At 37.0% G+C, this 23,990-nt stretch overlaps 1 protein-coding gene across 9 annotated transcripts; it reads right to left on the minus strand.

Annotated features, from left to right (window-relative positions):
- Positions 1–1,039: 1,039 nt before the first annotated feature.
- LOC141633750 (uncharacterized) lies at positions 1,040–20,716 on the minus strand. 9 transcript variants are annotated; one of them, XR_012538525.1, is made up of 16 exons: positions 20,594–20,716; positions 19,695–20,112; positions 11,059–11,305; positions 9,368–9,480; positions 5,843–5,922; positions 5,373–5,514; positions 5,203–5,283; positions 4,857–4,961; positions 4,328–4,510; positions 3,983–4,075; positions 2,600–2,739; positions 2,433–2,499; positions 2,016–2,144; positions 1,865–1,916; positions 1,489–1,537; positions 1,097–1,247 (listed from the first exon to the last, which is right to left on the minus strand). XR_012538525.1 is itself a non-coding variant. In XM_074446169.1 (14 exons), the coding sequence occupies exons 2-13, from the start codon at positions 20,085–20,087 to the stop codon at positions 2,028–2,030; spliced, it is 1,761 nt and encodes a 586-aa protein (XP_074302270.1). In that variant the 5' UTR covers positions 20,088–20,112; positions 20,594–20,716; the 3' UTR covers positions 1,782–1,916; positions 2,016–2,027. The 9 variants fall into 9 exon arrangements, 5 of the variants coding, with proteins under 5 accessions (XP_074302270.1, XP_074302268.1, XP_074302269.1 ...); XR_012538524.1 differs by lacking the exon at positions 1,489–1,537 and having other exon boundaries at positions 1,040–1,247; XR_012538526.1 differs by lacking the exons at positions 1,489–1,537; positions 20,594–20,716 and adding an exon at positions 20,448–20,576 and having other exon boundaries at positions 1,040–1,247.
- Positions 20,717–23,990: the final 3,274 nt, after the last annotated feature.

Raw genomic sequence — 23,990 nt, forward strand, 5'->3', positions numbered from 1 at the left:
CGGGCCGGGTCATTATTGGGCCGGGTCACTTCGGATCTGTTCATTTTGGGTCGGGTCAATCAGGGTCGTTAGGGTCATTTCAGGTCATGATTTTGCCTTAATTAAGTCATTTCAGGTAGTTTTGGGTCAATCAGGTCATTTTCGGGTCAGGTCACTTCGGGTCTGTCGGGTCACTTTTGGGTGACGCATTTCGGGTCTCGGGTCAGCCTTATCGGATCGGGTCAGCTTTATCAGGTCTAGTTTTCAGGTTGTGGACAAGTCTCAGGTCTCACAAATGAGGAAGCATCAAATCAATTGGTCTCCTTTGTGACGGGTTACCATTTGTGACGGATATTTTGTGAGTTAAAATGGTTACAAAATGGGTTAGTGGAGAAAGGGAACCACATGAATAGTGTTGCAGAGAGAGAAAAAGTGGGTACTTTGTGTGGTAAAATGGTATACAAGAATTTGTGATAAAACAAATACTCTTGTTTCGATGCAATAGTAGTGTGATTAATTACAAACATATGTTGTGTTCTTTCCGTCTCAATCATTTATTTACATTTTATATTTATAGTAAGAATTATTATAATCAAAGGTAAACAAATGTTTGGGACAGAGGGAGCATCTTTGAAAGGGTTGGTGTATTTCCACGATCTTTTTAGACTCCACCGAAATATACTCAACTCTCAAGTATGAATATATGTCAGCAAGCTCTTTTCGAAAAGCATTGTAGCGTCATGTAACTTCTCTATCCTTCTCATTTTTAATCACAAGTCACTTCCCTAGTGGTGGTCAAATTAGTCGAGTAGACTGATGGGTTGGAGGAGATAGGGGGAGATGCTAGATTGAAGGTGGGTAGAACTAGAGTAAAGTCTGAGAGGGAAGAGAGACGAAGAAGATTGATGAAGATGCTGATATGGCTTCAGAGGGAAGTCGTGTGGGTAACGTCTAATCAAAGAAGAGAGATCACGAATGTGGTAGGCGAGGAAGTAGAGACTCAAAGCGTAAGGTAGTGGACGGAGATAGGAGAGGGAATGAGGTGTATAAAGTAGTTTATTATGGAAATTTGTTTCATAAAAACTGAAAATCATTGATGTAGTCGATTGAACTTTTACACAGTAATTCCATACCATGAAATTATCCATCAATTACCATACAAAATCCTTGCAAACTTCTTTAATAATAGCCTTAAAAGATTAGCAGGGACACATATTAGCGAATTGGTCAAGCACAGGGCTTTTGAATCAAGAGTTGGGGAATCACACCTGGTAAGAGATTATTACGTATTAGGTCATCCGCAAATGTAAGATGAATCATTCTTATCCTTAAAAGAGTATGCACAGAATGAGAAATCTTTCTCGACAAGTCGGCTCAAAAATCTAAAAAGGCCCCCCCAAAAGTGAAGAAACGAGGAGAGAGAATCCATCGGCCTCAAACCTCTTTTCCCTTGCCCAACCATCATTTCAGGTTTACCAAAAGACAAGTAGGGCACTAAGCCAGAAATACCTAATCAACTGAGGCAAATGGCGTGCAAATATCGTCCTTTATTGTGCACCTAAGAAATATTATGCTTATATTAGACTTAGCAAGCAGTTCTCCAAGGATATACTGTACTACCAAAAATCAACTTATTCTTGAGAATGCAGCTTGCTCCTCCCCAATATCACTGCTTGACATCGATTATAGAGGAAATTGTCTGTGTTGCAAAGGCTATACAAAGGACCTACTATATTAGCGTCCAATTAAAAGGGACAAGGTAATAATCGATACAGTATGGAGCATTAATAGGCAAGTTGAAGTACATTCAAAAATTCTACTGCAATTGAACTAAAAGTGATCATCATACTCAAAAGTTAGTTTCAATTGTAAAGCACGACAATACCTTAAACAAGAAAGCGGTTCATCTGAATGCTATAAAATACTACAGCACCTCCCTGCAAGTGATACATGAATAGCAAGTTGCCAACACACAGCAATGTAAACCCGAGAAAGCAACGTGAAAGGTTTCTTAAATATCGATGTGGTGGGCCTACCTCCATAATTAGCTAAGACATCATCACATTATCAATTGATTGGAGGGCTTGGTTCGCGAAAAAACGAACATCAACATCATGATCCTCACCTAGCTCGACTAAACAAGGACGGATAGTTTTCTTCACCACCTGAATCGCATTAACAAGCTCGTGTAAATTCATATTAAACAATATATACATATATATCTAAAGAGAACATCAACAAAGTACAGCGTCATCAATTCTGTTCTATGTATGCAAAAATATTAGATAGTTCAGCTGATACAGTCCTACAAGGGTGTGTGTGTTCAAAAGGCAGCTCAGCGGGTAACGCCTTTCAAGGATGTGGGTTCAAAAGTCAAAACCTATCCCAATAACGGTCTTTTGACTCCATGTACACCTGAGGAAAAAATAAACTAATGGTGTATATATACTTACAGTCTGACCAACAATGGGTATAATTGACTGAAGCACCTTGGCAACATTGAACTTGATGTTGGGAACCCTAAAACCAAGTTTTCATTGAATATGTCAGACACGATAGCAGCTGTGAAATTTTCAGAGCATTCACTAGAGATGGATATAGTATTCCTACTAAGCAATACCTGTCCTTTGAGGCATTCACGAGAACCGGTAACAGTTTTGAGCATGTAATTTCTGAACCCAAGACGGGAGCAAGTAGAGAAATTGCATGCAAGATGGTCATTCGGTACAGATAATGTGGATTATTCATCATCTCTAATACCTGTCAATTATGACAAGGACCTTACTTCTCAGTCTCCAACTTTAATGATGCGTAACCTCAAGAAAAACTAATGAAAAAGGACAAAAGGGTAAGCAGATTAAATATCATGGCCGAAAATGGAGATGTCCTCAGAAAAAGCTCAAAAAAATCATGATGTGAGCTTCAAAATGAATTATTATCTACTTCCTTCACTGAGAGAAGAGTGCCACGCTTGGCTATCATGTCATTTGGCTAAAGTATGCATTTTTTAGGTGTGTTATTATTTGGTCGTTAACACTTAACAGTACGGGTCATTTTGAGTCAAGTAATTATGGAGTCATTTGGGTCTTAGTCAGGCAGTCTCTAGCCATGTTTAGATTTTTACCATTTATTATGCATATAAACTTATCTCTAACTTCAAATTAGCCATTTGGGGTCAATTTGGGTGATGCTGGATTAGGTCATTATTGGGCAGCATGGTCTCAAATCGGGTCATTTAGACAGGGCCCAACAATGGACCGAGTTAATTCGCGTTTTGGACCATTTCCGTCTTGTCGAGTTTAATCCGGGACATTTTGGTCTGTCTACGAAAAAATTCTCGCCTATTATAGGGTAAGCGAGGCTCAATAAGCAACATTGCCCTTGCAATCTTGCATGAAAAAAGACCTTTTTTGTGAATGACAACATTTTTTTGTCGAGAATTACATTTACTTTATACATCTTAGCAAATCAAATTTCATTAAGTAATTTCTGAACTTAGCTCAAGCGACATAGCATACTGAAGCAAAACCATATGTAAAAGCTATGTTGCTCGGACTCTTAAATAATCAAATATTATATCCTATTCCCCTCACTCGAATGCCCATTGGGCTTGAAGAGTGGTTAGTGCACACTCCTCCATACCATGTGCCGAAATTCCACTTTGTGAGATATTGGAGGCTGTCAGGATTACGGCTCTGATACCATGATAGATGAACCATCTCAACCAAAACTTAAGGTGATGGTTGAGGGCCAACTAATATATTTATATCCTACTAGACACTCAATACTCGGACAGTCAGACATAGGTAGGGAACTCGAACATTTCATCTAAACATGAATTTTTTTTTTATAAAATAGTCGAAACAAGCATGGACACGCACCATGTCGGTACCAAGTCTGAGCAGCGTTGTCTAAAAGTTGCACTATGTACATATTAAACTTCTGCTTCCTTTCAACGTAGAAGGAAACAAATAAAGTCAAAGGTCAATATCATAGAGCCAACCTGAGGAACTATGTGCTGCATGGCCCACTCTGGACCAAACTCCTCTGCCAATCGCTTCACATTATTAGCAGCAGCATCACGGATAGAGTAAACCTACATCAAACACATTGCTCAGTTATTGAGTAAGTATACAAGAGTTGAGAAATGTAGATTTTAATAGCCTTGTTTTTTTTTTAAAAAAAAAGAAAAAAAAAAAAAAAAATGGTTCCAACATATTATTAATCAATAATCCCAACGGTGTTTATGCTCCCTCCTCAGCATAAGGGAAAGGAACAATTCTAACTTGCAAAAATTAAAGGCTTTAATTATTGAGAGACAGTAAACCACATAATCTAATGTATGTACCTTATCCTGTAACCATTGCATGCACACTGCACCAAGTTTATCGTCAAAAAATCCAACACCTAGTTGGCTTCCAAGTAGTGGAATGTACTCTATTATTGCAAGACGCACTCTCCAATGTCTATCCTCAGCAAGCTCCACAATGGCAGGCAAGAGGGATTGAGAAAGCAGATCAATGCCAATAACCTGCAAGAATCACCACATGACTGAGCAATATAAAAAAAAAACTACATCACAAGGTGGTTCTAAGGAGGAGTAGGACAACATCCAAAGAGCACGTGATGCAGCTGGCAAGAATCCTTAGCAAAACAGGATAAATTTGTGTTACTAAGAAAGCATAGTTTTACAGGAGAAAAACATAGCCAGAAAACATGTCTATCCTCAGCAAGCAAAACCTAGCAACTAAAAAAATCAAGGAAGAGCAAATTACTCTTGGGGAAGTACAACCTCAAATCAGCAGAATGGAAAAGCAAGAATGCACAAAGAGCCAAGGCAGAAATGAAGGGAGTAGCACAAGGACACTAAGACAAACCTGATTAACTTGATCAAGTTTGCTGATTATATTAAGGCGAACATCGGGAAACTCGTCCTTGAGGAGGGAAAGAAAAATCGGAAGGAGTTGCTCGATTGTAGCATCCTGTATTAAAACCCAAACAAGTCTCATCATGGAAGGGAAAAATCTGTACACATAAACTGGCCAAATTATGAAAAAAAAAACTAAATGCCAAAGGAACAACATATACTAGCATATGAAACCCTTCTTGACAAAAACAAGGTACTACATAGTCTAGACTGACAAATTACTAAAGCGGAGAATATTAGCTAAGTCCAACCTACACCCATTAATTGTCATGAGCACACAATTCCCATAATTTTACCTTTCCTAAAATAGGAGCCATTCCCATGATCACGGATGCCAAAGCGGAGCGAACATGCTGAGAAGAGTCAGAGGATAAGTCCTGCACCATAACAGTATAAGACGTGATTGAAAGGATGAGTTAGATCAAAGTAATAACTCCCAAGAGAAGTTTGAGTTAACAAGGGTTACCTTCACACAAGGCAGAATATGTTGGATTGCCAGCTCTGGACTCAAAATTCGACAAAACTTAGTAACTTTACCAGCAGCTGCAATACGTACTTCAGCTTCATTATCTCTAAGCAATCGCACATATGCAGGAACTAGATCCGCCCTACAATAAGAAGCAATCACAGCAAGATTAAGAACTGCTTACAAGATGTTTATTTGCAGATGTCATTTAGGTAAAAATGTCAGTTAGGTAAAGTCGTTGACGGTGATACTCAAGACATGGGTTAAAAAAATGTCGGCATCGAGATTTCCTTTATAGGCTCCTTTCACAAGAAAAAAAAAAAAAAAAAAAAGCGGTTCAAAAGAGAATGTAAGCAAATCTAGAAAGAAACAATGAACAACCAAGTTAGTTTAAATCAGCTATCATGTAAGGTCTTTTAAAAAATAAAATTCAAAGAAGAGTGTCAGAGCAGCTAGAATCCAACATTTACCTAGTAGGCTCAGGGCCAACTGCGTCACAGAGCTCATACAACTGGTTGGCAACCATATACCGCACACGCCATGACTTGTCCTACTCATATTCCAAAAACAGGAAATTAGTAACCATCAAATTTGAGAAAAAACAAAATATAAACATGTACATGTTATCTAGAAGATGGTTATTCAATCAAAAAAAACAAATCACCAGAAGTGTGATAGTCCTAGTAGTTTAGGTTCATGCAAATGAGTTCAGGAGTATGCTAAAATGCTCTGATTTATATAATTGACACAAAGACGGAAAAAAATATGCGTGCTACAAGAGTAACTGCTTTAGATGTAACACATAATATTGCTTTGTAAGTACAATAGAACCCTTAAGCCAAAAGTTTCTTAGCAAAAACTGCATGTTACTGACAGCAAGGTAGAGTCTTGCTGATAGCGTCATCTATGATATATAAATAAATAAAACACAATAATTAAAAAAAAAAATCCAAAACAAGGGCAAAAAGAAGACTCTCAATCAAAAGTCGGAATCTTTAAAACCCAATAGAAGAAGAAAAACGAAAATAAATGGGTAACCATTATTGAGGGCTGAAAAACTTGTGTAAGAAGTTTTTTCCTCATTTTGACCCACAAAATGAAACAATTCATCAATGGGACAAATAAAAAGTTCTGGTAGGGATTGAAAAATAAGTCATTTCAATCCCTCAACTAGGCATGTGGCTCTGATCTAAACCATTATTGGTAATAAAATGTGAAAGCACTCAAGCAAATCAACACTTTCAACTAGACCTGTCAAACGGGTCGGGCGGGTCGGGTCCCGGGTCGGGTCATACGGGTCGGGTCAGAATACGGGTCGGGTCAAATACGGGTCGGGTCAGATACGGGTCGGGTCATACGGGTCACGGGTCGGGTTAGGGTCAGAATACGGGTCAAGAAATAATTTTTAACGCCTTTTTTAAACGATTTTTTTAATTTAAAAAGTATATTTTTAAAAATTAAAATATGTTTAAAATTATTATTTTAGTCATATTCATCATATACAATAATTATATTGATATAATTATTAAAATAAAGTTTTTTTAATAATTATTTTATTATTAAATATTATAAAAGTTATATAAAATTGACTTTTTAGTTGAATTTTTAATTTTAAGTAATAAAAAAATAATTTTTTAACTATATTTTCAAATATAATATATAAATAATAATATTTTTAATAAAATTCATGATTTTCCCTTGACCCAACGGGTCGACCCGTTCGGGTCGGGTCTCGACCCTAAAATAACGGGTCATTTCGGGTTCGGGTCAAACGGGTCGCGGGTCGAAAAAACCGGTTTTCGGGTCGGGTCAAGTTTTGACAGGTCTACTTTCAACACAATGGTTAACATTATTTTGCTACAATTCATAGAAGAGATTAGATTTCAAAAAAAGTTCTTTACAATCCTTGATTTAAACCTTTAATCTTAAGATCTATGACTAAATATTGTTCTCCTAGGCTAAGATGGAGAACAAATAAAGTCAAATCTTTGATAAGGTAAAAATCAAGAATGTTGTTCTAGAAAGAGAAATAAAAGAAGTTCCAATGAGGAAAGAGATAAAGATAAGATGGGTAAGACAACCAAAGAAAATCATGACCCAATTCTTCTTGCTGAGATTTTTTTTCCTTTTTGAGAGGATTTTCTCCCTCTAAAATCTATATATATATATAGAGAGAGACCAAAGTAACTTATTTGATAAAAATTTCAGCTACCTGAATTTTTTGCAAGTGTTTGGCAAGTAGCTTACAACAACAACATCAGAGCCTTAATCCCAAAGTGATTTGGGGTCGGCTGACATGAATCATCCTTTAGAACCGTCCATGGGTGAACGCACACCTCAAAATGCGAATAAAAAAAGGGAAAATGAAAAACAAAAGGGAAGAACGAAAATGTAATGGAAAGTCAAGGTAAACTTAGGGGTTTTAAAATCGAATTCCGGATTTCTTTTATAAAAACTTAAAATTTAAATCGAGAGAAAAGATTAAAACGATTTTTAAAAACCGAAATAGAATTAAGGATCCGGAATGAACCAAGTAAAATCTATAAGAAAGTGGTTGGTAAAAAAGTGTAATAAAGGAGAGAAGAATAAATAATTTAATTTCTTTAAATTAAATAAAAAAACACTAAATATGTCAAAAAAAAAAATATCAAATACTAAAAATCCACATGTATCCTTTCCCTCCATTGTGCCCTCTCCGTCACCATACTCTCCTCAAGCCCCATAAATCTCATATCGTGCTCTATCACTCTCAACCATGTCTGTCTCGGTCTTCCTCTACCTCTAGGGACCTTTTCTGTTCTCCAAGTCTCCCGCCTCCTAACTGGTGCGTCCATAGGTCTCCTTCTCACATGGCCAAACCATCTTAGTCGGTTTTCCATCATCTTGTCCTCTATTGGCGCCACTTTTACCTTTTCCCTAATGACCTCATTCCTTAACCGATCTTTCCTTGTATGTCCGTACATCCACCTCAACATGCGCATCTCCGCCACACTCATCTTTTGAATGTGACAATGTTTCACGGCCCAACACTCGGAACCGTAAAGTAAGGCAGGCCTAATTGTCGTGCGATAAAATTTTCCCTTTAATCTTTGGGGCATATCTTTATCGCATAGAAACCCTAAAGCACTTCAAGGGGAAGAAAATATGGAATTGGAGGGAGTAGGTTTTAAAAAATAGCAGTCCGGATTTCTTTTATAAAAACATAGAATTTAAATCGAGAATAAATATTAAAACGATTTTGAAAACCCAAGTAAAACTTAAGAGTACGGAATACCTTAAAAATGAACCAAGTAGTAGCTTATTCGACCAAATAAGCTACCTGAAATGAAATGTTACCTAAGGCAGCATTTGAGAAAAATAAGTTATTTTCCATTTATTACCCCTTTAGTCTATATTTTTAATTAACTATCATATCCTTTTACGTCATTTTACCAAAAATCAGCTACCTTTTGAACTAGTTTGCCAAACATTTTTTTTTTTATATTCAGTTAGTTACCTTATCAGTTCCTAATTTTCAGTTACTTTTTCAGGTTTTAGGTGTTGTTTGGCCTAGTTTATGTGAAATAACTTTTACTTTCTAGAATGAGTTTTTTCATAAACTACTTTTTGAAAAAGTTACGGTTGTTTGGCCTAACTTTTCTAAAAGTAGTTTCTTAACAAATTGATGTGTTTGGCCTACTACTGCTTTTTTTTTTTTTTTAGTTTGCATAATCCTAAGAGTTTTTGGGAGAAGTAGAAGCAGAAGCATCAATTTAGTGCTTCTGTTTCTAGTAGCTTTTTATTAACTTCTGACTTTTCAAAAATAGTTTTTTATCTCCCTAAATTATAGTGTTTGGCCCAACTTCTACTTTTACAATTAGAAAAGCACTTAAAAAGCTTGGCCAAACACCCCCTTAGTTAGTTTTTCGGTTTTTAGCTTAGCTTTCCAGCTAGTTGTTACGAGAAATTAACAAAGGATATAACTTGTTAGAACAAAAATAGGAAAATTCGTTTACCTGAGAGAAATTAACAATAACAGGAAGTACATGTGCAACACAATCCTGTGGCTCCAACAGTTTCCCAAGGGCAGCACAACCCTCAACAGCTAATAACCTCACAGAGTCCTGATCTAGAAATAAGAATTATTTTCAAAGACTCAATAAGACTTAGAAACATATAAATTTATATTTAGCATAAAAAAGAACAAAATTAAAACAGGCCAATTCCCTGCTGCCCCTTCCACAAACACACACAAATGGAGGGAGGGAGAATATTTAAAAGTCACTAGTTCGAGGGGAGATAAGAGCGTTACGATTGACTAGGTAAAAAGATGTCTCCAAAAACTAAAACACCCCTCTCCACCTACCAAGCAAGTTAAATATAAATTCCAACAAAAAAAACTCGAGATGACATTTTTTTCCTCCGTGGCACCTCTTGACTTCAGATATACTAGAGCCTCAAATGAACGAATTTATGAGCTTCTAGTGTTGGCCTCAAATCCTGATCAAACCTTTCTTTCGACGTGTACCAACAATACGAAATTCCACAAGACCAAAGATGAGGATTATCATCCTCTATTCTAATTTATAGTGACCATTTCATGCTTATAGTACTAAGTGAATCCAATTAATTCCAGCAATATAAGTTTCACAGAAGAGTGTTTGTCTAATTCTCCACAAAAAGCAAATCAAGAGTGCTCTATGTAATGCCTTTTCAAGTTGTGAGCATGACTATCTAATATTAGCTTCATATTATTTGAGGTGAAGTGTTGACGGAGAAAGAGTAAGAGACTTACTTCTGTTTTCTTAGGCTTGAATACCCAAAATACTCCTTTAGGTGAAAAAAAAATTACCATGTACTAGCCTTTGATGTTAATTTGGTTTCAGAAAAAGATGAGGACCTTTGAATTTCAGACTTAATCCATTAAGGAAGAAGATGAAAAGATCATGAGGCAAGAGTGTTACTTGGCCGAACTTACAAAAAATACGAAGAAAAGGAAACCTCATTTACAAATGTGAAAGAGAAAGAGAAGGTGAAAATGTGGTGTAAATTTAGGACCATAAAGTCTACACACCTGCACAACCAGGCAGCCGTATAACCACACATTTACATCTTCCTTTACTATTCTAATTGTACTTTTCCCCCAACAAAATCAAGATTTACAGCTTTTTTGTATCTTGTTGTATTTTTCATTTTCTCTGCCATGTTTATTTTATAATCAATTGGCAAATAAGATAGAATTTACAAGTATGGATTATTTAAGTTAATTTCCCATGGTTAATCAGAATATTATTTTAATCCTTAAAATCATGAAGTGTATTAACGTCACGAATTCGCAAATTATGTTTACTGTAATCAACCAGCGTAACCGATTCACTATCGAGTGTGAATCAAGAATTCCAATCAGGAATTCGAAGTCAGCGCGTTTTGAAGAATCTAGTAGCTGTTTTGAAGAATCTAGTGGCCCTGGTTGTATAAACTCCCATGCCCCAAGAAAAAGGTCCGTGGACCAAAATGCCAACAACTAACAAATTGCCTCTAAAGGATAGGGGATAAAATTGGAAAAAAGGATGAGCACAAACTTTGTCTCATTGCTATAATCATCCTTTCAATTCTACAAAGCAAACAAAAATAACTAGGGAGTTCATTGCACCGACATAAAGTAAAAACCATAAGGGACTGAAAAGAAGCAGTAAAAAATTGTTACCATCTTGTGTCAAGTCTTCAAACATTCCCATCACATCAGTCTTCAAATGACTAGGCTCAACAGTTGCAGCAAACTTCCCTAAATTTGTGGCAGCAGATCGTCTCACCATTGGCATGTCATCTTGACACAATTGGTTATAAATTGATCTCAGCTCTGTCTTCAAAGCGTCTGGCGCACTTGGATAAGCAATGTGAAAAAGCCCACACGAAGATACTCGAGCAGTAAACCATTCCCCAGCTGACAGTCTCTGCAGACAATAGCACTTACTTCAGAAGGAATAAAAAAAATAACTAATGAGAAATGGAAACTAACCATTCACAAAGCCAAAAGATTGTACATATGTATGCAAGTCAGATTTGAACAAAATTGACAAACAGGTAATACAACTACAGCCCTAGTTACTGTATATCAGCTCCTAGCTACAAATTTTATTGGGTTCATTTTGTATCATAGTTAATAAGAAATATTAGCCCCTTGCCCCAAGGGCTCCCGCAAAAAAGCAACGTAAGGGTGGGTCGGATGTTCACAGTCTTACTCTCATGTTAAAACAACAAAAGGATTCTTTTGTACCATGATGTGTAATTTTCATAGCCAGATATTCGAAAAATGTTTTAAGTTTCTTTAATTTAGGAGAGGCCTACCGTAGGATGGATAGAGGATTTCCTTTTTTAGGTCTAGCGGGATTATAATTAATCTATCACCAAAAAACAAATAAAGTCGTTCCCATCCTACCAAATATCTGCTGCTCAATCTAATAAGGTGGGTCAAAGAGTCAAACGAATGAAATAGCAATCAGATAGACTTGCAAGCCATTGAATGTGTTGTCCGCTTCCAGAACCAAATTCCTTACAAACAAGACCAGCAAAAGTATTGCAAACATCCTTACATATTACATCTGAAAATAAAAATAAAAATACCAGAAAGAAAAGTTTTAGATCTAATGTTGCAGCTAAAGGTAGAGGTATTGTGTGAGGGCGGCTTGTCAGAGAGCCATTCACTTCAAATGTTCCTCCAGAGACGACTATTCTGCCAATTCACTGCCTTCAAACTTTAGAGTGGCACCCCACTCAAGCAGTTTGCAACCTTCCTCACCCCAAATCTTTCCTATTCAGGGCTTGCTTGGAATGGAGGAAATTATTAAGAGACTGATAGAGCAAAAGTGAACTAGAAGTTGGAAGATAGGATTGAGTAAATAGTCTAGTAGATGCTCCATTAGAGGGGGGAGGAAAGTTAACCAAATGGAGGGAATAAAGCTTCCCAAACTCTTATTTCCACCCTCCACAACCACCACTAATAATAAATACCTACATTCCAAGCAAGCCCCTGAGGATTTTGATATGTCTTAAGGGAGGTATTGTGTGAGGGAGGCTTATCAAAGAGATATTCACTTCAAATGTTCTTCCAAAGATGACTACTCTGCCATCATCATCACTACTCACTGCCTTCAAACATCAGAGCGGCACCCAACTCAAGCAGTTGGTGAGGGATTACAAAGTTCGCAAACCCTCCTCACCCCCAAAACTTTCCTATTCAAGGCTTGCTTCCAATGGAGGTAATTATTAAGGGAGTAATAGAGCAAAAAGGAACTAGAAACTGGAAGATAAAAATGAGTAAAATAGTCTAACAGTTGCTCCATTAGAGGGGGCAAAGTTAACTACCTCTCCTCCAAGTAATGTATTACTTGTGAGATAATTTGTATTTTCAGCATTGCAGCTGCAGTAGCATATTTTGGAAGGATCTAGGGGTTACTAGGTTTCTAATAATCTGTTGAGTCACATTTAATATGTCCTAGGAAATCTAAGTTGTGAGTTGTATTTCTAGTTCCTAGGGTAGCTCTAGAATTCTCTATGAGGACTATTTAAAGGCAAACTACAATCTGATTGTAGCAACAAAAAAAATTTCAGATTCATAATAAATAAAAGAGCAGCAGCTCAAACCTTAAAAATAAATTTCTCACCAACAAATTTGGCATCAGAGCCAGAAGTGGCTTCCGCAACTTCTACTACTGTTTTCTCCTATTCACCAAACCAAATCCCCATCTTTGAAGGCATGCATTATGATTATTGGCACAGCCAAATGAAGTTTTTCTTCATATCAGAAGGCTTGTGGGAATTAGTTGAAATAGGCTATGAGGACCCACCTGCTGACAGGACGACCTGGACAGCAGCCCAGCAAGCAGAATATAAAGAAAATGTGAAGAATGATGCTAAAGCATTACGCTATATTCATCAAGGTGTGAGTAGGACAATCTACCCCCGAATATATGGCATTTCTAAAGCCAAGGAAGCATGGGAAGTTCTCCAAAAAGAATTTCAGGGAAATCAAAGGGTAATTTCCATCAAACTTCAAACTGCATGGAAGAATTTTGATAATTTATCAATGAAAGATGATGAGACAATTCCAGATTTTTGCTCCCGCGTAACGACGATAGTAAATCAAATTAAAAGTTGTGGTGATAGCATTCCCGAGAAAAGAGTTGTTGAAAAAGTTCTAAGGAGTTTAAATTCAAAATTCGATTATATTGTTCCCGCCATCGAAGAATCGAAAGATCTCTCACAATTCTCAATGTTTGAGCTAATGGGCTCACTTGAAGCACACGAAGAAAGAATGCGAAAGCCTCCAAATCAGCCCTTGGAGCAAGCATTTCAGTCGCAACTAAATCTGTCCAAGACAGATTCTTATATGAAGAAAGGAAGTGAATTTCAAAAGAAGGAGCAACATGGAAGAGGCAATCGCGAGAATAATTCCTACCGTGGCAGAGGCAGAGGAAGGAGAGGATACCGACAACAAAGGCAAGGAAATTCCAGCCCCTACTACATTATTTGCAAAAGGTCCGGTCATGAGTCAGTCGAGTGTCGCTATAAGTGCAAAAGATGCAAAATTCCCAACCATTCTCAAAGGGATTGTTGGCATCAAAATAAGGAGAAAAATGAGGCAAACTTCCTTCAATAAGGAGAAGGAGATCAAGTGTTCTACACTTGTTTGAATGTGGAAGAGAAGTCGGATAAGGTGTGGTTTCTAGACAGCGGTTGTAGTAACCACATGACAGGAGATAAGGAAATCTTTAAAGAGCTTGATACAACTTACAAGAGTCAGGTCACTCTTGGAGATGGCAAAGCAGAAAGTGTCGAAGGCAAAGGAACTATTTCGGTGGCATCAAATTCTGGAAATCAGAAGTACATTAATGACGTTCTCTATGTACCACGTCTTGCTCATAATCTTCTAAGTGTTGGGCAGCTGGTGCAGAAAGGCTACAAAGTGGTGTTTGATGGTGGTCAATGTGAAATCATTGACAAAAAGACAAAGGTTGTTATTACAAAAGTTGGTATGGCTCGAAATAAAGTCTTTCCTCTTGTCATGCCAAGTTGTAAGAAAGTTGCTTTAAGTAGTGAAGTCGTCGACGAATCGCACCTTTGGCATTTAAGATATGGTCATTTGCATGAGAGAGGGTTGCAATTACTTAAGCAGAAGGGAATGGTGGCTGGACTTCCGGAGATCAAGGGACAAAAAGGAGTATGTGAAGGTTGTATATATGGCAAGATGCATCGCTTACCTTTTCCAAAGACATCTTGGAGGGCCAAAGTACCATTGGAGCTTGTTCATGCTGACATTTTCGGCCCCACAAGAACTCCCTCTCTAGGTAACAAAAGATATTTTCTTTTGTTTGTGGATGATTACACTCGCATGATGTGGATCTATTTTCTTGATAAAAAGTCAGATGCTTTTAGTGTCTTTTTGCAATTTAAATCCCTTGTTGAAAGACAAAGTGGCTTCCTAATCAAGACACTAAGAACTGACCGTGGTGGAGAACTTATCTACAAACCCTTCATGGAGTATTGCAAAAGGGAAGGCATTATGAGGCAATCGACAGCGATTCATTCATTGAAAAAAATGGTGTTGCCGAGAGGAGAAACCGAACAATTGTTGAAATGGCTAGAAGCATGCTAAAGGGTAAAAAACTACCAAATAGTCTATGGGCAGAAGCTGTCCACACAGCTGTATACATCTTGAATCGCTCCCCAACAAAATCAGTTTGCAACAAGACTCCATTTGAAGCTTGGAGTGGGAGAAAACAAACGGTTGACCATCTTAAAGTGTTTGGCAGCATTGCATACGCTCTAAATCAATCTCCAAACAAGGACAAATTTGATGAGAAAGGTGAGAAGATGCTTTTTGTTGGTTATAGTGATGAATCTAAAGGCTACAGGCTGCTAAATCCGGAAAACAAGAAGATTCTTGTTTCTAGAGATGTCATTTTTGATGAAACAAGAACTTGGGAATGGGCAGCGAATGAAGATTCACCACCACCAGCACCTGATGTCTTTCAGGTGGATAGTGGCCGCAATGACCAAAGAAAACGAGAAAAAAGAACAATGAAGTCGCCCCAAACACCAAGAGCGAAATAGCACTTCTCCTATGAGGTCAGGCTCTTCTAGTTCCTCTTCTAGTTCACCATCAAGTCCTTCCAGCAACACTTCCAGTTCTAGTTCTAGTTCTTCCTCCAGTGCAGAGTCAAATTCTCCATCACCACCTCCGGTTCGACGCACCGAAAGAGTAAGCAGGCCACCTGACCGCTTTGGCCAATGGACATCTCATGTAGTATTAACTGATGAAGTAAGTGACTTTGCTCTCTTTACATGTGAGCCACATACTTTTGATGAAGCAACGAAAGAAGATGTGTGGAGAAAAGCAATGGATGATGAGATTGCCATGATCGAAAAGAACAAGACTTGGCAGCTTGTAGATCTTCCAAAAGGCAAAGAAGTGATTGGTTTGAAGTGGGTGTACAAAACAAAATATAATGAAGATGGAAGCATTCAAAAATTCAAAGCAAGATTAGTTGTCGAGGGTATGCCCAACAACCGGAATTGATTTTAATGAAACCTTCGTTCCGTCGCTCGTATAGAAACAATCGAGTTGGTATTGGCTTTGGCGGCTCAATTGGAGTTGGAAGTATTTCAACTTGATGTAAAGTCTGCTTTTCTTAATGGCGAGCTAGAAGAAGAGGTGTACGTGAAGCAACCACAAGGCTATGAGGTAAAGGGAAAAGAGGATAAAGTGTACAAATTGAAGAAAGCTCTATATGGGCTTAAACAAGCTCCAAGAGCGTGGAATAGTAAGATTGATAGCTACTTCTTGAATAATGGCTTTACTAAAAGCCCAAATGAGCCCTCACTTTACATGAAGAAAAATGGGCAGAAGTTCCTCATTATTTGCCTCTATGTAGATGACTTGATATTCACCGAAAATGATTACTCTCTCATAGCCGAATTCAAGAAAAGCATGATGAAGGAATTTGAGATGACAGATTTGGGGCTTATGAAGTATTTTTTGGGCATTCAAGTCAAGCAAATAAAGGGGGAGATATTTATCTCTCAAGAAAAATATGCCCAAGACTTGTTGAAAAAGTTTAACATGAAGGACTCCAAACCAGTAGCAACACCTATGGCGAAGAAATGAGAAGTTAAAGCAAGAAGACGGTGGAGCTAAGGTTGATGCAAGCATGTATCGAAGCCTTGTTGGGTCACTATCAGTACCTCACTCATACAAGGCCGGACCTAACACAAGTCGTAAGTATGGTGTCTAGGTTCTTGAATAATCTAGTAAGCTTCATTTTGCAGCAGCAAAACGGATATTGAGATACTTAAAAGGCACCGTATCACATGGCATTAAGTATACTAAGGAAGAAGATCATATTCTAGTGGGCTATACTGATAGTGATTGGGCAGGTTCACTAGACGATAGGAAAAGCACTTCAGCATATGTTATGTGCCTAGGTTCGAAGGTGATTTCGTGGAGTTCAAGGAAGCAGCAAACTGTGGCATTGTCATCCACAGAAGTTGAGTATGCAGCAGCTACAGAGGCTGCTTGTGAAGTGGTTTGGTTAAGAAGAATGTTGACAGATTTGGGGCAAGAGCAAAGTGGTCCTACAACAATCTTTTGTGATAATATGTCAACTATTGCCCTTGCTAAGAATCCTGTATTTCATGCAAGGACAAAGCACATCGAAATTCGCCATCATTTCATCCGTGACTTGGTCAACAAAAGGGCGATCCAATTGAAGTTCATTAACACCAATGATCGGCCCGACGACATGCTTATTAAGCCGGTCTGGCCACAATGAAAAAGTTTACGAAGTTTAAGGGGCAAATTGAAAATTACAAATTAAAGGGGAATTTGTGAGATAATTTGTATTTTCGGATTGCTTTGCGAGTAGCATATTTTGGAAGGATCTAGGGGTTACTAGGTTTCTAATAATCAGTTGAGTCACATTTAATATGTCCTAGGAAATCTAAGTTGTGAGTTGTATTTCTAGTTCCTAGGGTAGCTCTAGAATTCTCTATGAGGACTATTTAAAGGCAAACTACAATCTGATTGTAGCAACCAAAAAAATTTCAGATTCATAATAAATAAAAGAGCAGCAGCTCAAACCTTAAAAATCAATTTCTCACTAACATTACTTCCAAATGGAGGGAATAATTACTCCCCAACCTCTTATTTCCACCCTCCACAACCACCCCTAACCACCGATCACCTCTTATTTCTTCTTGTTTCAAGGTTTATTACTCCAGTAATAATTGCCTCCATTCCAAGTTAGCCCTTGAGGATTTTGAAATGTCTTTAACGGAGGAAAAATGGATCCCTCCATTACAAGCGAACCCTTGAGGATTTGGATATATGTCTTAAGGGAGGGAAAATGGATCCCTCCATTTCCTCCAGCATTATTGCAAACAAAACAAAAAATAAAGAAAAAGAAAAAAAAGAAAAAGAGTTTGTATCCCTCCCTTTTCCTCCCCTACCTTCGCCTCCAATTCCTTTCATCCAAGCCAAACCCTAAGGCCTTGTTTGGATAGCAAAATAGAAGAGAGCGGGGGGGGGGAGGAGGAGGAGGAGGAGCGGAGGGAGAATGGAGGAGGTGATTTTCCATCCAAATATTTCCTTTGATGGAGGGGAAATAATTTGGCCTAGAGGAGTGAAATGGAGGAATCCGATTTCCCTTCCCTCCAATCCAAATCCAAATCCCTCCTGTGTTACTCCGACACACCCGGTAGGTGGCGTGTCGCGTGTCGGACACGACACGGTGGTCGACACGACACGTGACACGTGTCTGACGTGTCAGAATCTGACACGCGCACACAAAATCAACATTGATTGGCTAAACCTTGGTTTAGAAAGAAAGGAGAGAGAATAATAAGGGTCTTTATATTGAAGAGGACTTACCAGTGATATTCCATTGAAGAAGCACGTGGAGAGAGAAAGAAGAAAAAGAAATGAAAATAAAAGAAAATGAAAACAGGCTGTCATTTTAAACCTATGCTAGGGTTTTAAGTTTTAACTGAATGGGTTGGGCTGCTTTCCATATTTATAATGGGCTTCTCCTAGTTGGCAACCTAAAAGATGTATTTAATGGGCTTTTTGTCTTTGCATTTGCCTATTTGTTCATTGGTCAGTCAAATTCAAGTGATGTTATTATACATTAACATGTCGTGACGTGTCCACTTTGTTGGTCAAGACACACCGTTGACCATGTCGGCGTGTCCATAAATTTCAAAAATTTCGTGTCGGACACCGACACGTGTCGCCGTGTCTGAGTAACACAGAATCCCTCCACCTTCATTTTGCTAATCAAACAAAGGATTTCTCATCCCTCCAAATCACTCAACTCCCCTCTCTTTTTCTCCAAATCCATCAATCCAAATTCCAAACGCACCTTAAAGGATTCAGCGCCTAAATATCAAACTCAATTAGGTAATAATTAAAACACCTACAAAAACCAAATTTGTTTTCTTTTTTAAGTGCCAAGCGGACCTAGAGGTGTTAATGAGACGAGTAGCGCGTCGGCTTGGTCAAAGCTTGGTCAAAGCTCGGTCAAAGCTCGGCTCGTGCGAGATAAGCTCGGGCTCGGCTCGAGAGCTTAACAAATCAAGCCGAGCAAAGGCCGGCTCGACTCGAAAAGCTCGCGAGCGGCTCGAACTTGTGTGATTACATAAGATATTGCTCATATTTTATAAAAATATTTTATCATAATTATATTTTTGTATCACACATATCAAATGTCTCGCTGATTTGCCAAGTATTTTACATATAACCTTCGAGCCTTATTATTGAAAATATCGAAAGAAAAAATATAAAAAACCAAACAGTTTTATATAAGCTCGATTTGGCTCGAGTTTGGCTCCAGATCGCGTTAAAGCTCGCAAGCTTTATAACGAGCACATTTTTTTCAAGCTCGGTTAAGCTCGAGATCGGGTTCTTGAGCACAAGCCGAGCAAGGCGAAGCTCGGGCACAGCTCGACTTGTTAACACTCCTAGCTCGGCTCGTTAACACCGCTGGACCTAAGCGGCCAACCCCAATCAGAGCTCACTGCTCACTATGGCAGTGAATAACCCATAGTGAACAGAAATGGCAAAAGTCAGTGGTGTATCCTATTCGGACATCGGAATTAATCATCAGCATAATCCTCCAATGATTGCAAAGGCATGTTCTCAGCCCAATTAGCGAAGTCAAATTTCACCCAGTTACATGTTTTGCAACAATCAACATTGTGGGAACTATCATCTATGAACTTCTGCATGTCTAACACATTGAACATAGCAACTTATAGATATATAATAGTGAATAAGAAGCAACAAACCTTCACTAGAGGGATATAATAATCAACCAAATCATTCTCCTTCATCTGTGATCCAATCCTGCACAACGACTCAACTGCTTTGTCCCTAACACACGTTTCTTCTACAGTGCAAAGGGTTTCAAGGGGTGGAAGCAAAACATGGGCGTGTTCAACACCCCCGACATAAGGTAGAAATACACCCAACTCCTCGGCCATTGCAAGTAGAACCTCATCATCATCATCATTGTTCTCGCTCAAAAACGGGATCAATTCCTTCCGCGTTCTCTCTTCTCCAAGAGCACGGGCAATCGTAGATACTCTTCTAATAGAATTTAGCCGCAGCTGTATATCATCATTCTTTAGCTCACCTATCAACACCGCGATAGGATACAACGGCTCGTCCATCATAGACATTGTATCTCAAAAGCGTCTTCAAATACTGAACAAGTACATACATACATCAAACCACAACATAGAATATCTTGTAGCAGAAATTTATACATAACCCAGAAAGCAGATTCAAAAATAAAAAATACCCAAATTAACTTGCAACAAAACATTTTATAAAAATTAATCAAATACCCAAAAGGGGGATCTGAAGAAAGCCCTAAAATTCAACTCTAGCTCATTAACATATAAATATATAATTCAGAATTCAATTAACAAAAAGTTAACATGAACTGCCCCAGAAAAGAGGGGAAAAAAAAAGGTAAAAGAGCACGAATTACGAAGCTAAATCATCCAATATTAAAAAAAACTATAGCAATTTGATACCCATCATTAGAAATTGAAATGAAGGATGAATCAATGGAGGAAAAAATGTCTAGTTTATATTTATAATTCAATATTTTGGTTAATTGAGTTCAAAATGTTGCAAAGATATGAAAAAAATCAAAGAGGGAAGAGAGTAAGAGATTAACCAGCGTAAAGAAATTAGGAATTATTGCCGGATGGCGCAATCTTTGCTATGTTCGCTGGATCCCAAAAGCCTGTGTGTCACCAAAATTATGAAATCGTTTTTTTTTTTCCGAGTAACTCTAGTATAGGACCGTCCTATACTATAGAACGAGCTCAATAGGATAATTAGTCCAGCAAGACATCTATCTATCTATATTAATAAAGGAAGCTTTTTTCTTAATAAAGGAAGCTTTTTTCGAGCGTTTATAGAGTCTCCAACCTTCGCAAAACACTTAAAATAAATAAATAATAAATAATTCCAAAATAAATAATGGTAGAATATATTCTACGTACGAACCTTTAATGTAGAATGATGCTGGATATCATAGTAGTAGATACATAGGATGTCAGAGTTATATTATACACACACTTCTTTATCCATGCAACTTCAATTCTTTTCTTTTCTTCTTTGTCTATATTAAGGAGTCTAGAAGTTGTAGTATTCTATACAAATAACTCTATATCAACACACAATAAGAATCAAATTAGGTCCTTATTATAAATTAATGTGCATTGTACTATAAATATCAGTCCGTGTAACCAAGTTTTCTCATTCCTTGCTTCGTCATATATATCTACATTGTTGTTTAATTTTACTCCTAATTTTTTTTTTCAATATTCCACCTTATACGTATTGGGTATTCTATATATTTGTTACTAATCTCATAATATTTGTTGTTTGACCGCAAAATTGTACATTGTGCCGTAAATTGTGTTTATTGATGATATACGGAGTAATTGACAATTACACCTTGCTTTTAAGGTTGGATTTTCCACTACAAACTCCTTAGCTATTTGAGGTGTATATACTCACAATTAGTATTCTGTATTTCCCACTTATTCATGTTTATTTATACCATTACGTTGACATTGCTTAGTGTTCATTATTTCATGTTTGTAAATTGTAAAGTAAGACGGTTGTAGTTTTCAAAGTATACCATGGACGAATTTGATTTTTACTATATGATTGTGTCTAATCATAGATTATTATGTAATTTTGTTATATAACAGTTTTCTAATAAGTCTTATTGGTTTTCCGTGTCTCGGTGTGTAGGAGATTTTGATGAAGTTGTAAGGTAAGGAAGGATATGGTAAGATTTTGATTGGGTTGTACAACAACCTAATTATTCCTTGCTAATTTGAGAGTAGTTATATATGTATATATTCTTTAGGCCTAAGTAATTTATTGTCGCTTAACTCGGTTCTATTCAAATTGGAAAAAGAGGATTGTTTACCGCTAGAGAGCTACATACTTCAGTCGTTGCTAACCGATCCTCGGATCGGATGAAACCTCCTAAAATTTATAATATATAACATGCTAGACAACAATTGCATAAGGCAATACCATTCGGTACCACCTTAATTAAAATAATCAATATTAATTAAAACTGGATATCCCTTTTAGTTTTTGCGCCAAAGTAAAGAGTGCAAAAAGGTAATTTTAAATAGAGTATTATGCAAAATTAGGGAAGCAACCTATTTAATTCAAACTGATTCGTTTATTATCATCCTGCCGAAAATCGTATGCCAAAACTGGGCTTTGTTCATTTTGTGGAAGATGCGTGATGGAATGGCGATAAATAAATGTTGTTACATAGATAGGGAATGTATGAACGATAATAACAATAGTAGGTTAACAAAACTAATATAGTGTTCAAGACCTAGCAAGTTGTCTTGTTCATATATAATTATATGCATTTCAGGAATCTTATAAGTTAATATGGCGGCAAGATCCTCATTGCAGCATCGATTAGCGAACAACGATGGCGTAATCGTTATCAAAAAATAATATAAATTCCTTTAATACCCTTGAAAATATTTTATAATTTTAAATTTAAATAGAGAGGAAAGAGACGATATATTAATATTAATTTACCATAATGCCCTGGGTGGTACCGAGTTTGGGTACCACCCGGTGGCGCTATCTCATTTTCCATTTCGTATCAACACAGAATAATTAATTATTATAATATGGAATATGGATAACCAAATGGGTTTGGTGTAGTGGTTGCACACTTCATCCCTTAACCATGAGGTCAAGGGTTTGATCCCTGCCCATGGGAATGGAGCAAACTCTTTGGCCAGTCGTTTACCTCTTTGTGAGAGCACCCGCGGCGAGGGGATGGATGTCGTCATTTAGTTTTTAAAACATGCTCATTATTCTGATGAAGTTGCTTAATCTTAGTCAACTTATGAGAATTCAAACTCTAATTGATCGTTCACAAATTTTATCTCTTACGTTTTATTAATATTTTTTTATAGTCTAGCTCTTACAAATATTTCAATAAGAAATTTTCTCGAGTTATTATAGAGAGTCCAACTTTTTCGAAATACTTTCGAGCGATATACAAACTTCAACTTTCACGAACTACTATATTATTGTGATAGACTTATAAAAGAGATAACTTAAATTAGCTCTATCTACACATCTTACAAAGATTAAAAACGATATGAATAAAAATACACGAAGCATTATAAAAGCTAAACAAAAAGGTTAGCAACAAGCCGGGAAACCACATATAGCACAGACATGTTTGTCTTAAAAAAACAAAGCTTGCTGAACTTCTTATAACCATTTACAATTACTATAGTATACATTATACATTAGAGTGCACTACAAAAAGGCACGTGCATCGCACGGGCATTAAATCTAGTATTATAATAAAGCCCAGTCAATCAATCAATCAATATCAATATCTATCTATCTATATTATTAAAGGAAGCTTTTTCCGAGCGATTATAGAGTCTCCAACTTTGACGAACTACCTAAGATTATTTAAATTTTAATTAAGATAGAATTACAATTTAAAACATCGTCCTCTTATATATAAAATACATGAATTGTACGTTCCATCTAAAATTAGTTACAAATATGTACATGTATTTGAGTTATTCACAAATTAAAATTCTACTTATTTACAATAGTTGCATAAAGTATTTGTGTAGGACATAATGTCTATTTGTATATATATAAATGCATCTTATAAATACAACTTATAATTCCCCTTTCCCTCGACAGCACAAATTGTCTTCGCTATTTAGCTTTCTAATATTATTTGCATCACTATTTAGCTTTCTAATATTATTTGCAGTATAATTGCTAATAGTTTGTTATTTTTTTTGTTTTATCTTTGTTGATTGTTGTGACATGATTTTTCATACGGATTGATTTGTATTTTTTTTTTCCTACAAATCATTTACGCCATGACTGAGTAAGATAGCACAATAATGTGGCGCAATCAAAGACAACAGCCCTACAATGCTACAACAACCTGCTCATCGTAAGTATCTATATATATATATATATATATATAGAGAGAGAGAGAGAGAGAGAGAGAATTAGGATCACATGAGTTCACC

This window comes from Silene latifolia, chromosome Y (genome assembly GCF_048544455.1).
Source record: "Silene latifolia isolate original U9 population chromosome Y, ASM4854445v1, whole genome shotgun sequence".
Lineage (NCBI taxonomy): Eukaryota > Viridiplantae > Streptophyta > Magnoliopsida > Caryophyllales > Caryophyllaceae > Silene > Silene latifolia.

Bases quoted from the DNA above. Each gene is read 5' to 3' on its own strand.
- LOC141633750 (XM_074446169.1), bottom strand. From the start codon at position 20,087: ATGTCTATGATGGACGAGCCGTTGTATCCTATCGCGGTGTTGATAGGT. The intron at 11,306-19,694 runs GTTTGTTGCTTC...TATTGTCTGCAG, and splicing joins ATTATATCCCTCTAGTGAAG to AGACTGTCAGCTGGGGAATG. The intron at 4,962-5,202 runs GTAAAATTATGG...GTTTTAATACAG, and splicing joins TGGCTCCTATTTTAGGAAAG to GATGCTACAATCGAGCAACT.